This window comes from Saccopteryx bilineata, chromosome 9 (assembly GCF_036850765.1).
Source record: "Saccopteryx bilineata isolate mSacBil1 chromosome 9, mSacBil1_pri_phased_curated, whole genome shotgun sequence".
In the NCBI taxonomy this organism is placed as follows: Eukaryota; Metazoa; Chordata; class Mammalia; order Chiroptera; family Emballonuridae; genus Saccopteryx; species Saccopteryx bilineata.
In genome coordinates this window covers 40030564-40045666 of record NC_089498.1, presented here as the reverse complement: position 1 = coordinate 40045666, position 15103 = coordinate 40030564, and the positions used below count along the sequence as shown (strand labels likewise).

The 15103-nt window shown below is 41.7% G+C and overlaps 1 protein-coding gene across 7 annotated transcripts in view; it reads left to right on the top strand.

Moving 5' to 3' along the window:
* Positions 1–15103, top strand: part of BANP (BTG3 associated nuclear protein) — a 162906-nt gene that overhangs the window by 18795 nt on the left and 129008 nt on the right. For 6 of the 7 annotated variants that reach the window (XM_066243328.1, XM_066243329.1, XM_066243327.1 and 3 more), the window contains exons 2-3: positions 11028–11123; positions 14599–14737. In XM_066243328.1, coding sequence (XP_066099425.1) covers positions 14668–14737 — 70 coding nt within the window. In that variant the 5' untranslated portion in view covers positions 11028–11123; positions 14599–14667. The remainder of the gene's footprint in view (positions 1–11027; positions 11124–14598; positions 14738–15103) is intronic. The other variant, XM_066243326.1, reaches the window with a different exon arrangement.

Sequence of the window (15103 nt, the reverse complement as noted above, 5' to 3'; positions counted from 1 at the left end):
TGGAGTGGCCTACCTGACATGGAGCCAGGTGGATGAACATGCTCTGTAAGGGACAGAGCTTTCAGAGGAAGGCAGAGGTCTCAGGTGGATCCTGGAGCGAGGCCCCAGGAGCGGGGGAAGGACATGGATGGCTGGTTTGAGTGAAGAAGAAAAAGAAATTCCAGTGCCAAAAGTAGTTAGGAATTGTTTACAGGGTTCTTCTCTGGTCCGTTGGAGAAAAGTTCCAGTCTGACAGTGTTTGGGAACCAGATTTTTTGTTTGGGATTGAGAAAGGAGTGGGAAAAGACGGTGTTTGCCTATAGGCTTGGGCTCCAGAACATGATCTAGAAGTTTAGCCGGGAGAGATGTTGATGATGGTAGCTGGGCAGGCAAAGTGGATTGGAGAGTTTTACTATTTTTGTTTTTTCTAAAAATTTACTTATTTTAAATCTTTTATTTTGGAATAATTTGAGATTTACGGATAATAGCAGAGATAAGATAGGTTGTTCTTGTGTACCCCACACCCAGTTTCTATCCCTTATTAACAATGTGCATCACCACGATGTGGGGCAGTGTTTGCCAACACGGAACTCTCCAAGCTCTGCTTGACCCAGCGTGAGCATGTTTTACTAATTCAATGATTTTATGCTACTTCCTTTTAACTTTAATCTAGAGCAAAGTTGCTGGAAGAGTACGTGAATATACAGGTGTATATCCTTCATCTAGATCAGGGGCAGTCAACCTTTTTATACCTACCGCCCACTTTTGTATCTCTGTTAGTAGTAAAATTTTCTAACCTCCCACCAGTTCCACAGTAATGGTGATTTATAAAGTAGGGAAGTAACTTTACTTTATAAAACTTATAAAGCAGAGTTACAGCAAGTTAAAGCATATAATAATAATTATTTACCAAGTACTTTATGTCAGATTTTTGCTAAATTTGGCAGAATAAATCTTTATAAAATAACTTACTATTGTTAAATCTATCTTTTTATTTATACTTTGGTTGCTCCACTACCGCCCACCATGAAAGCTGGAACGCCCACTAGTGGGCGGGAGGGACCAGGTTGACTACCACTGATCTAGATGCACAGAGGGTTAACACTTGGCACATTGCTTTATATTTGTGTTTCCCCTCCTGTATTTGAAAGTAAGTTACAGAGATTACCTTATTTCACCCCTGAATGCTTGAGCACTAATGCCCAAGAGCAAGGACATTCTTTTGCATAACTGTACCTAAAAAAATGAGCAATAATTCAATATAATTAAAGATACCATCCGTATTTAAATTACCACTGAAATTCTTTTACAGCTGAACCCCACCCCATCCCCAGGACCCAGTGCATTGGGCAGGTCTCCTTAATCTCGTTTAATTAAGAACAGACCTCTGCTAGTTTATTTTGCACCATGGACTTTTCAAGATACCGGCCAGTAGACCTGCATGTCTGACCCCTCTGCTCCTGCACTGTCTCCTCCTGACTCCTTCAGCTTTCCCCCAGTTCTGGGCAGCCTTCCTTGATCTTCCAAGGCTGGCGTAGCTGCCTCAGAATGTGTTCCTCTAGTATTGTTTTAGCCCTGGCTAAGCAGTAGATCCCAAATTCCACTTCTTTTACTTACTACATTAGCACATGTCTTAAGGGCACGGTTATATTCTCCTCCCTTGTAACATTTATTTGGGTATATGTATGTACAGTGTGAGCCCATTGATTATTTTTTTGAATAATGTATGAATCAGTGCAATCAGATCATTTAATATTAACTGTGGCCTGGCTTTATGAGGTGCAGTGGATAGATGCTGAGGTGCAGTGGACAGACGCTGAGGTCCCAGGTTCAAAACCCTGAACTTGCCAGCTTGAGTGTGGGCTCATCCAGTTTGAGTGTGGGATTCTATCCATGAGCTGGCTTGAGGCCAAAGGTCACTGGCTTGAGCAAAGGGTCACTGGCTTGGCTTGAGCCTCCTGGTCGGGGCACATATGAGAAGCAATCAGTGAACAACTGAAGTGCCACAACTATGATGCTTCTCATCTCTTCCCTTCCTGTGTCTCTCACTCTCTCTCATTTAAAATACATTAATTATGTAAAAGAGTTCACAGAGACTCATTAAAACTTCTCTTGGAACTAAAAAATAAGGTTAAGGAATTTTAGCCTACAGTCAATTGTACATTATTAGACTTCTGCATCTTTAGAAAGTGTAGTATTTTTTTTATTAGAATAAATACTTCACAATGTAAGTGATTTAGCGGCTCTCAGGAAAGGATTAAAATATGGGTTTTATATATGTAAAAACCAAAATTTTTGTTGCAAGATATATGCAGGCTTCTGTAGTATATTTACATTTATCTTTGGCAGTTGATAAACCAAGTAAAAGTTGCTTTTAAATACATTTATGGCTTATATTTTATAGCAGAATATATCTGGAATTCACATCAATGCTTACATGGTTCTTATGTTTTCTTTCTGGAGATGTACCTGAATGCAGTAGTTGTTAAAGTGTGGTCTGTAGAACCCCTGGGGTGTCCTTGAGACCTTCCCAGGGGATCTATGAGGTCAAAGCAATTTTTCATAATGATGGTAAAGGGTCATTACCATTTTTGCATGTTGACATTTGCATTGATGGTGCAGGGTCAGTGGTGATAAAACTGCTGCTGCTTTAGCACAATTGAGGCTGAGGCACTAAGCTGAAGTTGTGCCATTATATTCTTTACTGCCATGTGATTTAAAAATATTTTTTTTTTACCTAAGAATGTCCTGATGAAGCAGGGAATATAATGCATTTTATTAAATTTCAACCTGAGTATACCTCTCTTTAATGCTTTTTGTGAAAAAACAGGATGTATGTGGAAAGTACTTGTTCTGCATTTCAGATTTAGAGGATTCTCTTGAGGACAAGCCCTTCTGCAATTATTTGAGTTGCTAGCTGAACTAGCCACTTGTTTGTGTTGTTTTTTTTTATGGATCATCATAAAATAATTGACAGACTATCAATATTTCCTACTAAATAAACAAAATTAGCTTGCCACTTCAAGGAAAGCAACTGACAATATTGCCAGTGAAAAAATTTGAGCTTTCAAATGAAATTGGAATTTTGGAAACCTGCTACTAGATGCTTGACAGCTTCTTAATACTTAAAGACTGTCTGATGAGCTCCATGTTCATATGAACAAGTGTGATACTTTTGATAATATAAATAGCCTTGACTATGGCTCAGTTGGTTAAAGAGTCGCCCTGATATGCAGAGATTGTTGGTTTGATCGCTGGTCAGGGCACATAAGAAACAGATTGATGTTTCTTTCTCTCTTTTCCTTCCTCTCTCTCTCAAATCAATAAAATAAAAAATAAAATAATATTTAGATTATCTGCATAATTCAGGGAATTAGTATTTTCCAGATGACAAATGCATGATGCTACAAAATCACATCTGTGTTAAGGTCCTTTTAGAGGGCAAGACAGACAATGGATTTTGAAGTAATAAAGTACAAAAAGTTCACTGATACAGTTTTAGATTCTATATTGCAATAAGCCGTTAGGGAAAAATAAAACACTTGTTGAGTTTTAGTATTGTATTAAAGAAGAATATCTACATTTATCTGAAGGTTATTAAAGTACATACTCTTCCCTTTCCCAGCAGCACCTCTGTTGGAGGCTGGGTTTTCTTCATATGCATCAACCAGAATGATCTATCACAACAGATTGAAAGCTGATGCAGATATGAGAATCCAGTTGGTTTCTATTAAGTCTGACATTAAAGAGATTTGTAAAAATGCCAAACCATGTTGCTCTTCTTGTTAAGATTTTGCTGCTTTTGTTGTTTTGGAAACTATAGTTATTTTTCATAAAATATGTTTATATGTTAATATGTAATATATTGGTTTTTATAATTTTTAAATGAATAAAGAAATATTCAAACATTTTCTCTTTTAATGTCAAATGTGGTAACTGTGAATAGATATATCTATAAGAGTACAAGGGTTTGGGGCCTCACTAATTTTTTTTTTTTTTCTGAAGCTGGAAATGGGAAGGCAGTCAGACAGACTCCCGCATGTGCCCAACTGGGATCCACCCTGCACGCCCACCAGGAGGCGATGCTCTGCCCATCCGGGGCATTACTCTGTTGCGACCAGAGCCACTCTAGCGCCTGGGGCAGAGCCATCCCCAGCGCCCGGGCCATCTTTTGCTCCAATGGAGCCTCGGCTGCGGGAGGGGAAGAGAGAGACAGAGAGGAAGGAGAGGGGGAGGGGTGGAGAAGCAAATGGGCGCTTCTCCTGTGTGCCCTGGCCGGGAATCGAACCCGGGACTTCTGCACGCCAGGCCGACGCTCTACCACTGAGCCAACCGGTCAGGGCCAGGGCCTCACTAATTTTAAGATGATAACGGGGGTTCTTTGACCAGGAGTCTGTAATTAGAACAGTGGGTGCTGTGGGATCAGCTTATATCCAGCTTCTCTTTCCTGCATTTGTGGTTTATATTGAGGAGGTTTATATATCTTGGAAGGCATGAATAAAAGTGACAAATTTAATTAAATATATTAATTGTAAGGAGGAAGGACTTGCCCTCTGAGGCTAGTTTGATATTTTCTTATTTTATTTTACTTTATTTTATGTTATTTTAGTGAGATGAAGGGAGAGAGAGAGATAGACTCACACATGTGCCCTGACCAGGATCCATCTGGCGACCTCTGTCTGGGGCCGATGCTCTGCCCATCTGGGGCCCATGCTCGCAACTGAGCTATTTTTAGCACCTGAGGCAGAAGCTCCACAGAGCCATCCTCAGTGCCCAGGACCATTGTGCTCAAATCAATCGAGCCATAGGTGTGGGAGGAGAAGAGAGAGATAGCGAAGGTGGGGGCAAGGTGGGGGAGAGAAGCAGATGGTTGTTTCTCCTTGTGTGCCCTGACTGGGAATGGAGCCCAGGACTTCCACATGCCAGGATGATGCTCTACCACTGAGCCAACTGGCCAGGGCTGCCGTTTTCCTATTTTAAACTTAAGCATTTTGGGGGGTGTGGGGACTGTCTTAAAGAAGAGACAGAGTATGGTATAATTTTCCTAAGTGGAAACCATAGGAAGAAGTATTTCTTGCTCATTGTAATTTCCTAGTTTATCTAGTACCTCACCAGTTATTTAGTCAAATTTCTCTTTCTTCCCCATTTCATCCTTTGACTAGTCTCCAAACCCACACTGATTAGTAAACTGAGTCTTTTTCAACCAAATCTCCATTTTATAAAAATCGGTTCCTTTGCTTACTTCATATACTGGCTTTTAATTGATTATTTTATTACTACACTTTGTGTGTGTGTGTGTGTGTGTGTGAGAGAGAGAGAGAGAGACAGAGATACAGAGACAGAGAGAGGGACATACAGAAAGGGAGAGATGAGAAGCATCAATTCTTTGTTGTGGCACTTTAGTTTTTCATTGATTGCTTTCTCATATGTGTCTTGACTGATGGGGCTACAGTAGACCGAGTGACCCCTTGCTCAAGCCAGCGACCTTCGGCTCAAGCTGGTGAGCCTTGCTCAAACCAGATGAGCCCGCGCTCAAGCCGGCGACCTCTGGGTTTTGAACCTGGGTCCTCCGTGTCCCAGTCCGATGCTCTATCCACTATGCCACCACCTGGTCAGGTTTACTACACTTTTTTCTTGTGTGTGTGACAGAGACAGATAGGGACAGACAGACAGGAAAGGAAAGTGATGAGAACATCAGTTCTTCATTGCAGCACCTTAGTTGTTCATTGATTGCTTTTTCATATGTGCCTTGACCGGGGGCTACAGCAGAGTGAATGACTGACCCTTTGATCAAGCCAGAGACCTTGGGCTTCAAGCCAGTTACCTTTGGGCTCAAGCCAGTGTCCATGGGATCATATTTATGATCTTATGCCCAAGCCAGCGACCCTGTGCTCAAGCTGGTGAGCCCGCGCTTAAGCTGGAGACCTCTGGGTTTCGAACTTGAGTCCTTTGCTTTCCCAGTCTAATGCTCTATTCACTATGCCACTGGCTGGTCAGGCTTATTACTACACTTTTATATTCAAAAGGATTTGACTAAATGGAATGATCTTTAGTTTTGTGGAGGTTTCCCTGTTTAACTAGGTACTATGCTACTTCCTTAAATGGGAGTGGAAATTGCTGTTCTGATTTTTAAGGCATTCCATCCCCCATCCCACCCTTGAATGTCAAGTCCACAACACCATATATCTATTTATACAAGTACAAGGTTTTGGGGCCTCATTAAATTTAAGGATCTAGGTAGGCAGAGCCTGCTGTAGGACCTTGCTGATAGTGGTTCTTTCCCATCACTCCTCTCTGTTCCAATCATCTTTATTGTGTAATTGCATCCTAAGACTTGTATTTAAGATTGTCTCCCTCTTGTACTTGTTTGTGGATACTTCTAACCCTCAGAGTAATACATTCAGTTTATATATGAATCTATATATGTGTATGTGTGTGTATATATGATATATATATGAACATATATATAAATTGTCTTTAAAATTTTTTTGATTGATTTGAGAGAGAGGAAGAGGGAGAGAGAGAGTCATCAGTTTATTTTACTTATGCATTCATTGGTTGATTCCTGTATGTGCTCTAACTGGCATTGAAATCGCAGCCTTGGCATCTTGAGACAATGTTCTAACCAACTGAACTACCCGGCGAGGGCTCAGTTTATATTTTTGTTACCTATAAAGTGAAGTTAGGCTTGCACTAGATGACTTCCAAGGCCCCTCCAAAATATATGATATAAGGGGTATGCCAATCTTTTTACCCAGGATGTGTGGATTGCATCTCTTTAGTCGCTGCATGTATCTGATGGCTGGTAAAGAATTCTAGTACAGCAGGTCACTGCCCTGGGAGGTTATACACCTGACCGTGTTGTTCTGCCTCCTGTGGAAATCACCTGGTCCAAATCAGACTCAGCATCGGGGCTTCTTTCAAGGGTTGGTATTAAAAACAGCTCTATGAAGACTGCCTTAAAAAACTGATGGGAAAAAAATTCCATATGTTGTGATATCCCCAGTGAGATGACCCATGTGATGTCATTTTCACAGTGACTGAGAATATCCCAGTGTCCATACAGGGAAGCTTTTTTTTTTTCCTTGCTGCCATTTTCATGTAGTGAGAGCTGATAGTCTATAGTGTTTTCTTTTTTAACCTTTACTGCTGAATCTTAGCTGATTGCTCAGTTACAGGAGCCTTTCCTTTATTCCTGTTTAATGGCCTTGCGGTTTTACTGTGTGGGTGTCCAAACTCAAAAGTTTTTTTAAAAATTAAAAATTAATTTGCAGTTTCTGTATTTCAGCTGATGAACATCTGCTGTGTCTGTTCCTGACAGCAGATGAGCAGCTTTTTGTATTTTCACTGTTAACAACTGAAAGTGTCATTCACATCAAGTTCACAGTCATAAACTAAATAGGTTCATGACTTAATTATGGTACATTCCTATAGAAGTCAAAACATAGACACAGAGAACTTGGAAGACCCTAATCCATGATTTTAAAGTAGAAATGCTGACCTTCAAGGTCCTGCATTGCTATGTAACTCGACAGTGGGCTCCTCCACTAGATTCATGTGTGTGTTCATTGAGAGCCAGCATGTGCCAGCCCTGTGCTAGGCAAAAAGCAAAATGAAAGTTCTCGCCCCAATGGAGCTGATCTTCCAGTAGGGGAGACTGGCTTAAAGTGAACATTTAGCACATGTAATAAGTTAGATGGTAAGTGCTTTTCGATAAAGCAGGAGAGGTGGGTGTAATTGAATGGGCATAATTCCACATCATGGAAGAGGCATTAGGTGGTGGAGAGGCAGGCAGATGTCAAAGTGTAAGGCCCTGAGCTGGGTGTGTACCTGCTGCATTGGGGAGGCCTCCTTAGAGGGGGTGAGTAGGAGCAGCAGGAGAACCTGAGGGACACTGTGAGAGGGGCTAGCTTTAGAGCTCTGGGAAAGCCATACTGAGTCAACAGGAAGCCTTCAGTGAGCCCTGAACAGATGAGGGACAGTCTGACATGTTTTATTTTTATGAACCAGGAAGCTTTTTAACCAGGTATTGGTAATAATTACGGGGTAAAGACATTGCAGGAGGCCCGGGCAAAGGATAGCACACGACTCCAAATGTGTGCAGAAAAGTATTATGAGAGAATTTGCCCACAGATTGGACATGAGAGAGAGGAACCAAGGACTGAAGGCTTTTGTTCTAAGTAACTGGGTGTTACCATATATTGAGATGGAAAGTCTGGGAGGAGCAGATTAGTTGTGGGTTGGGTATCGGGTTCAGTTTGGCACGTTAGAATTGAGACTAGACACCCAGGGGAGCTGTCCAGCAGGCTGTTTGCTTCGTAGATCTGGAGTTCAAGTGTGATGTCTGAATGTCTGAGTTGAAAGGTGAATATTGCCATCAGCACACAGATGGTATTTCAGGATGATTGAGAAGAGGTCCCGCATTGGGCCCTGGACCCTGCATATCAGGGAGAGTGCAAACCTTTAAAGAACCTCTGCAAGACAAGGCTAGGAAAGCAGAGCCAGGCCAGGAAGGTGAGGGAGGGAGGCCGGCTGTGAACGAGGCCGGTGTGAGCTGTGGGCAGGTGCTGTGGTGGGCAGGGTAGGCTTGATGGGGACAGTTAGGTGGGTGGAAAAGCTAGAGTCTGACTGGGCTAGCTCTAGAGCGGATGTGAGGGGGAGGAATGGAGACAGCATGTCCAGGCAACTCTGTGGGGAATTCTGTTCTGAAGGGAGCAGAGGAAGGGAGGTGTGGAAATAGCAGTGTAGTGTGTATTGGGAATGACCTGGGGCACAGATGGCAAGGGACTCAGAACTGCTGAAGTGTGGGGGCCCCTGGCTGTGAAGAGGGGAGGGCATGCCTGTGGACAGGGGTGAGGCCAGGTGGTGCCCATAGCCCCATAGCAGCCACAGGTGGGGAGGCCAAGTTCAAGGGAACTGATGGGGAAGAGAAAGCCAGGTCGGCGGCTCACTGAGGGAAGAGGAGCTGGGATTGGGAAAGGAGAGGAGAAAGTATAACATAGTGGTCCTGGAGAAGGGAAGTATTCACCGAGCAGGGAAGGGCTGTTCTGTGCCCACAGCCTTGGGCATACCTGCCCAAGTGTTCCCGGCTGTCTGTGATGGATGCACACGAGTTGTAAGTTTATATACTTACTACTTTGTTTTAGAAAAACAATTTTGCAGGTGAAAAATAAATATGAACATATAGAAAACTAAAAAATCCAGAAGGATCAAGAATGGAGGTCAGCTCATGTTGTCTATAGTCCTTTTCTCTTGAGTAAACTTAAGTTCAGTATGTCTTATTTCAGGCATCTGGTGTGTATTTACACACACATGCACATGTGACTACACATACATACAACTTTTAGAAAGCAGAAAGGGATCATACACATCCTGATTTGCAGTTTTCATTTTCTATTCCTTTCTGTTAGTATTCTGGAGACCTTTCCATTGTGGTTCATGTAATGAAACCGTGTCATTCACATTGATGTCTGCAGTGTTTTACAGTCAGGCATGCCATCATTTACTGCTCCCTCAAGATTAAGCACTTAGGTTGTTGATTTGGTTGGTAGACTTGTTTTTTCAGGCCTAGAAGATGCTCTCTTCAGGTACTTCGAGGGTTAGGGTTCAGGATTTTATGGTGAATTGGGAATACTTTTTAAAGCCATTTGCAGAGGTTTTTTGAAACCAGTAAAAAGCTTGAATTGGGCCCTTAAAAACTTTCCACTAGCCCTTTCTGAGAGACAGGCCTTTAACCTGGAATCTGTGGGTCCAGGGTTGTCATGAATGGGCTTCAGGATTGGCTACATGAGAGATTCCAAAATACGTTGTTTTAAAGCAGGGTTCTAACTAGTCATTGCCATTAGAGACATTACTGAACATTAATCTCAGTCCAGTTGCTTTATTATGTTAAGACTGGACTATCTCCAGGACTTCTGAGAAATGGCAAATTTAATTTGCCAAAATGGCAACTGCCACATTGCTCTGTTCCAATTTTCTTGGGCTTTTTGCCCTAGTTTTTTCTATTCAGACCTTCACTGTTAGCAGATTTTTAAATGACTCTTTATCCTGGCTACAGAATCATATTGAGTAAACAACTTGGATAACGTATGGTGTCCTCATTTGGAAGAGGTTAGGATTCAGGATTTTATGGTGAGTTTGGAATATTTTCTTAAGCCACTTGAAGAGCTTTCAGAAACCAGGAAAAGGCTTGAGTTAGGCCCTTGAAAACTTTCCATTAGACCTTTCTGAGAGACAGGCATTTAACCTGGAAACTGTGAATCCAGGGCCATCAGGAATGGGCTTCAGGGTGTATCACTCAGGTTAAACTTGGCCGTAGGTGACAGACTACAAAATACATTGTTTTAAAGCAGGTGATTGTTTATTTTTCTTTCTTATGAGGAAATCTGGGGCAGGCAGTCCAGGACACATGGCAGCTCCATGGATGTGAGGACCCCAGGGTACTTTCTTCTTGTTCTTTGCTCTGTTGTTCTGACTCCTGTCCCATCCTCGTCCCTGGAGTCTAGCAGGAGGGCCACAACCAGGTGCCAGCTTTCTTTTGATGAAGTGTACTGGAGCTACCATGAACCATGTCTGAGCTCTTGTCCTATTGGCTTGAACTTTGTCAAGTAGCCACAGTTTGCTGTAGGAGAGGCGGGTAGCTTTCCTCTGACGGCCCCATGGCCCTATAATTAGGGCTTTTACACTGGTACTGGTGAAGCCTGTGAAACTTGGCAGAATTTTGTCTGTGCTCTTTTCTAGGGAAAGGGCATTTTTTTATTATTATTAGATTCTGAAAGCAGTCTGTGACTCTAAAATATTTTAAATCTATCAAGTAAAAGATCAGTTGGGTGGTATTATCTAACTAAGGACTGCTGCTTTTATTACAGAGTTCAGTGTATCTCTTTAATAATCTTTGCTTTGTTTCCTAATTTGGGAAAAAGAGAACCAAGTTTATGGCATGAGTAGCTTTGATCTTCAAACTGACCACCTGTTAAATTAATCTGTACTTAGATGTCATCTACGGAGTATACAGATTTAGCACGACACCTATTTCCTTATCCTGACAGGTTCTCCTGGAGCAGTTGCTGAGGATGAAGGTTGAAGAAACTCCCAGTGTTCAGCACAGGCACCAGGTTCAGAGAATATTACTGGATATACCTGAGGTTGGAATTGAGAATTTCCCCCACAGTTTGATGCCTAAATATTTAGTTGTCTGACCATCTTAAAAAAGTGTTTTTTTTTCTTTTTTCTTTTTAGTTTTGAAAAGGTGATAGATGCACTTGATAACAATGCAAATAATATGAAAAGGTGGAAAGTGAAAAATAATTTATGTTCCAGTGATATTCTGTACACATGTAGTATATTTCTTTTAAAAAGCATGTTGTATGCCTTCTGCCCCATTTATATTCATGTAATGCTTCATCTTGGGGATTGTCTTTAGAGATATTCGCCTTCTTTTACAGTTGTGTGGAATTCCATTATTTGGCTGTGCCATACTTTCCTGTTCTTGTTGATGTACATTTAAGTTGCATCCATTCTTTTCCTGCTAAAAACAATGTCTTGCTTTTTTGTTTTGTTGTTGGGTGTATTTTGTTTGTTTGTTTGTTTTTGGTACATAGATCTTTGCACAGTAATGTGCATCTGTGTGCTGGAAAGATTCCTGAATGGGAACTGGCACTGTCAAGGCTGTGACCAGTAGCATTTTGATAGCTACCTTGCTTGTTGCTCTTTAGGGTTTACTCCCACCCAAAGCGCAGGAGAGCTGTTTCTCCTATTGCCCGCTACTCTTCCAGTACAGTGCACCACACTGAGAGAGCGCTGCTTTGGTTTTCTTCTTTAGAGTCTCCTGTTACACACATGTTGGATCTTCTTCATCACTATGCTACTTCTCTTTGAATTCATTTCTTTTTTATTTGTAAAAATTTCCTCCTTTTCTCATTTTTTCTTAATTTTTAAAAAGATTTTATTTATTGATTTCAGAGAAAGGATAGAGAGAGAGAGAGAGATAGAGAAAGGCAGGGGGAGGAGCGGGGAGCATCATTTTGTAGTAGTTGCTTCACAGATGTGCCTCGACTGGGCAAGCCAGGGGCCTTGAACCAGCAAGCTCAGCATTCCAGGTCAGTGCTTTATCCACTGTGCCACCACAGGTCAGGCTCATTTTGTTTTTCTGAAGGGATAACTTACTGTGTTTATTTGCTTTTGGATCCCTTCTAGTTTTCATTTCCAAAATTATTTTTATTTCTAATCTTTTCTGAGTTCTCTCACTTCATTTTTGAGCTTTTCTTAGGATGGTTTATGGTTAATATTATCATCTCATTTCCTTCATGCATTTTAACGTGTTTTGAAATATTAGGATAGCATTTTCATCTTTTTGGTGATACATGTCTTTCTAACATGTTTTCACTCTCCATAGTGATGTTATTTTGTTCCTTATTCTGTTTTGAAATATATTATCTTTGCATGAATTGGACCTCAATATTTTCTGTTCATTTTTATGTGGAATTAGTTTTCCTGAATATTTAGAAGGGAGGCTGATTTAAAATAGTTTTGCTAATTTTAGTGTTCTATAGCTCTATTTTCTGTGTTTCTTAGGAAGTTTTAAAAAATGTAGCAGCTTATTTCCTGAATTCTGCTGACTCTGTTTCTCTCTCATCTTTAATTAGACTTTCATGTGCCTTTGTCACTGTTTTCCCTGTCCTGTATATTCTGTATTCTGTTCCCAGTCTTTTCTTTTAAGTGTTTTGGCCTAAAGAGGACTTTGGATGATTAGTTTTGAGAATTCGTGGGGCCCAGGAAGCCCTAGGCCTTCTGGACTTGACTGCATTCCTCTTGCATTTGTCTACGCTGGGATTGTGCTCACTTCTTAGTTTCTGCTACTGTTCCCAAGTTGACACATTGCTTCTCTTTTCCTGCTTCATGCATGCTTCTGCTGTGATGATCTTGTAGCTGTATTGGTCCATCCCTACTGGCTTAGATTTTGGGGTTTGTTAGGAACACCTTATCACTCAGCCCTGTTACAGACATTGACCTGGATTTGGGTTTTTCTGTCCTAGTTGCTCCATGTGTTTTTATGGGGGGATTTGGGAGATTACAAATCCTTGTTCCTGCCATGTTTCCATGGTTGGACTGTGAAAGGGGACAGTCCAAGTTCCTCTGAGGGCCTTTATTTTTCATCCAGATTGTTTGTTATCAGTCTCTACTTTGTTAAGAACAGTTGACATTTTCTCATCTCATTCAGTTTTGTTTGAAGTATGTACACTGGGAATATAAACACCTTCGCCATTTTAGTGATCATACATTTGATCATATGTTTATGTAATACGTTGTGTTTACCCCATAAAGGAAGATTTAAGAGAGGAAATTGGTTCTCCTACAAATTGTCTTCCCTAAGAAATTTTGGAGCTGCTACTGTTAAAGCTGTAGAATTTAAATCAGGACAAAAGAGAAGAACTACATTATTTATAGGATTTAAGAACACGTGTGAAACCTGCAATTTTAATTTAATATCTGTTGGAACTTACCATTAAAAGGAGCAGTCAGCTCTGACTTGAATGAAACTGGATGATCTGAAAATGTTAAGTCATCTCCTTGCTGCCCCACAGGAGTTGTGATTAGAGATAGTAAGTATCTACAATGGAAGGAGCTGTGTTGTAGAGTGGAGTGCATAGTGTGAGCCCTCAGGGAGTCTGTGGTCTGGGTGGGGAATGCTAAATAATTCTTTTATAAATAAATAATATAAAGTATAATATAATAAAAAAGATTACGGTGACATTGATTCCTGAGTTCTCAGGATGTCCTGTTATCAAGTACTAAATTGAGATCCCTGGTTGATAGATCATATTTGGAATGCCATGGCCCCATTTTTGTTTTGAAAAATAAGGTCTCTCTAGGCCTAATCAAAGAATTTCAGGAGCAGGGAGAAAATAACTGACTCTGTTCCAGACACAGTGCTAGGTTTGGGATGACAACGCATGCAGAAGTGGCCCAGCCCGGAAGGTGCAGTGCGGACAGGGTGGCAGTGCTCCTAGGCACAGCAGTGAGTCCGTGCTGAGGTTCCGGTCTGCGCTGGAAGCCAAGGGAAAGCAAAACAGAGGAGCTCCGAGCGTGTGTTTCAGTAGCAGAAATGGAGTGTGGGGATAGCCTTGGCCAAAGGATCCATTTGGGTAAAATTTGGGAGGTGGGAGGTGTATTACTGGTGGAGACAACAGGACGATGGTTTTCTGGGGTGTGGTATGTATAGCAGGAGCTGAGACCCTGGGGAGCGGGTGGAGAATAGGACATGTTCTGTGGGCAGTAGGGTACCACTGGACACTTTTGGCTTGGGGGTGACATGTTCAAGCCTTTTTGGGAGGTGACTTTTGAGGTGGTGTGAGGAATGGATTGATAAAGTGTGAGGCTTTCGGGTAGGAGCTAGTCTAGTGGTTAAAGACAGAGGCAATGAGCAGTTTTTGAGCTGTTTCTCAATTCACAAGAACACTACTAACCTTTTGGTGGTTTGGGGCAAATTCTATACAGTATTAAAAAAAATTCATGGACATCTGACATCCTCTTGAATATATAATACATGGTTAGCAGTTTTCATTTCACAGGTTTTGATCATTAACCTCCCTCTCCTCTGCTGTTGTATTTGTTTTGTAGGTGACAGAACCCTAGTCCTGCGTGAGTTTGATTCTTGCTCGTTGACTGGCTCCTCTCCTCTGGTTCTGGATGATGTCAGAACAGGATCTGGCGGATGTGGTGCAGATTGCAGTAGAAGACCTGAGTCCCCATCACCCAGGTAGAGCTGTGGGAGAGTAGATGGTTCTTATTTAAAAATCCAAAAGTGCTTCCAAAGTTTTCTTTAATATTTTAAAGAAAGCAAGAGAAAAATGGATGCTTTATATGAAAGGTCCATTTCCAGATGGGTGGCCTTCCAGCACCATGTCCGCTGTCCCTGCCTCTGCTGTGCACAGGCACCCCAGTCCCTGCTCCTCTTCCTCCCCCCATCCACAAGGTCTTCTGCAACAACTTTCTTTTTTTTTTTTTTTTTTTGCATTTTTCTGAAGCTGGAAACAGGGACAGACAGTCAGACAGACTCCCGCATGCGCCCGACCGGGATCCACCCGGCACGCCCACCAGGGGGCGACGCTCTGCCCACCAGGGG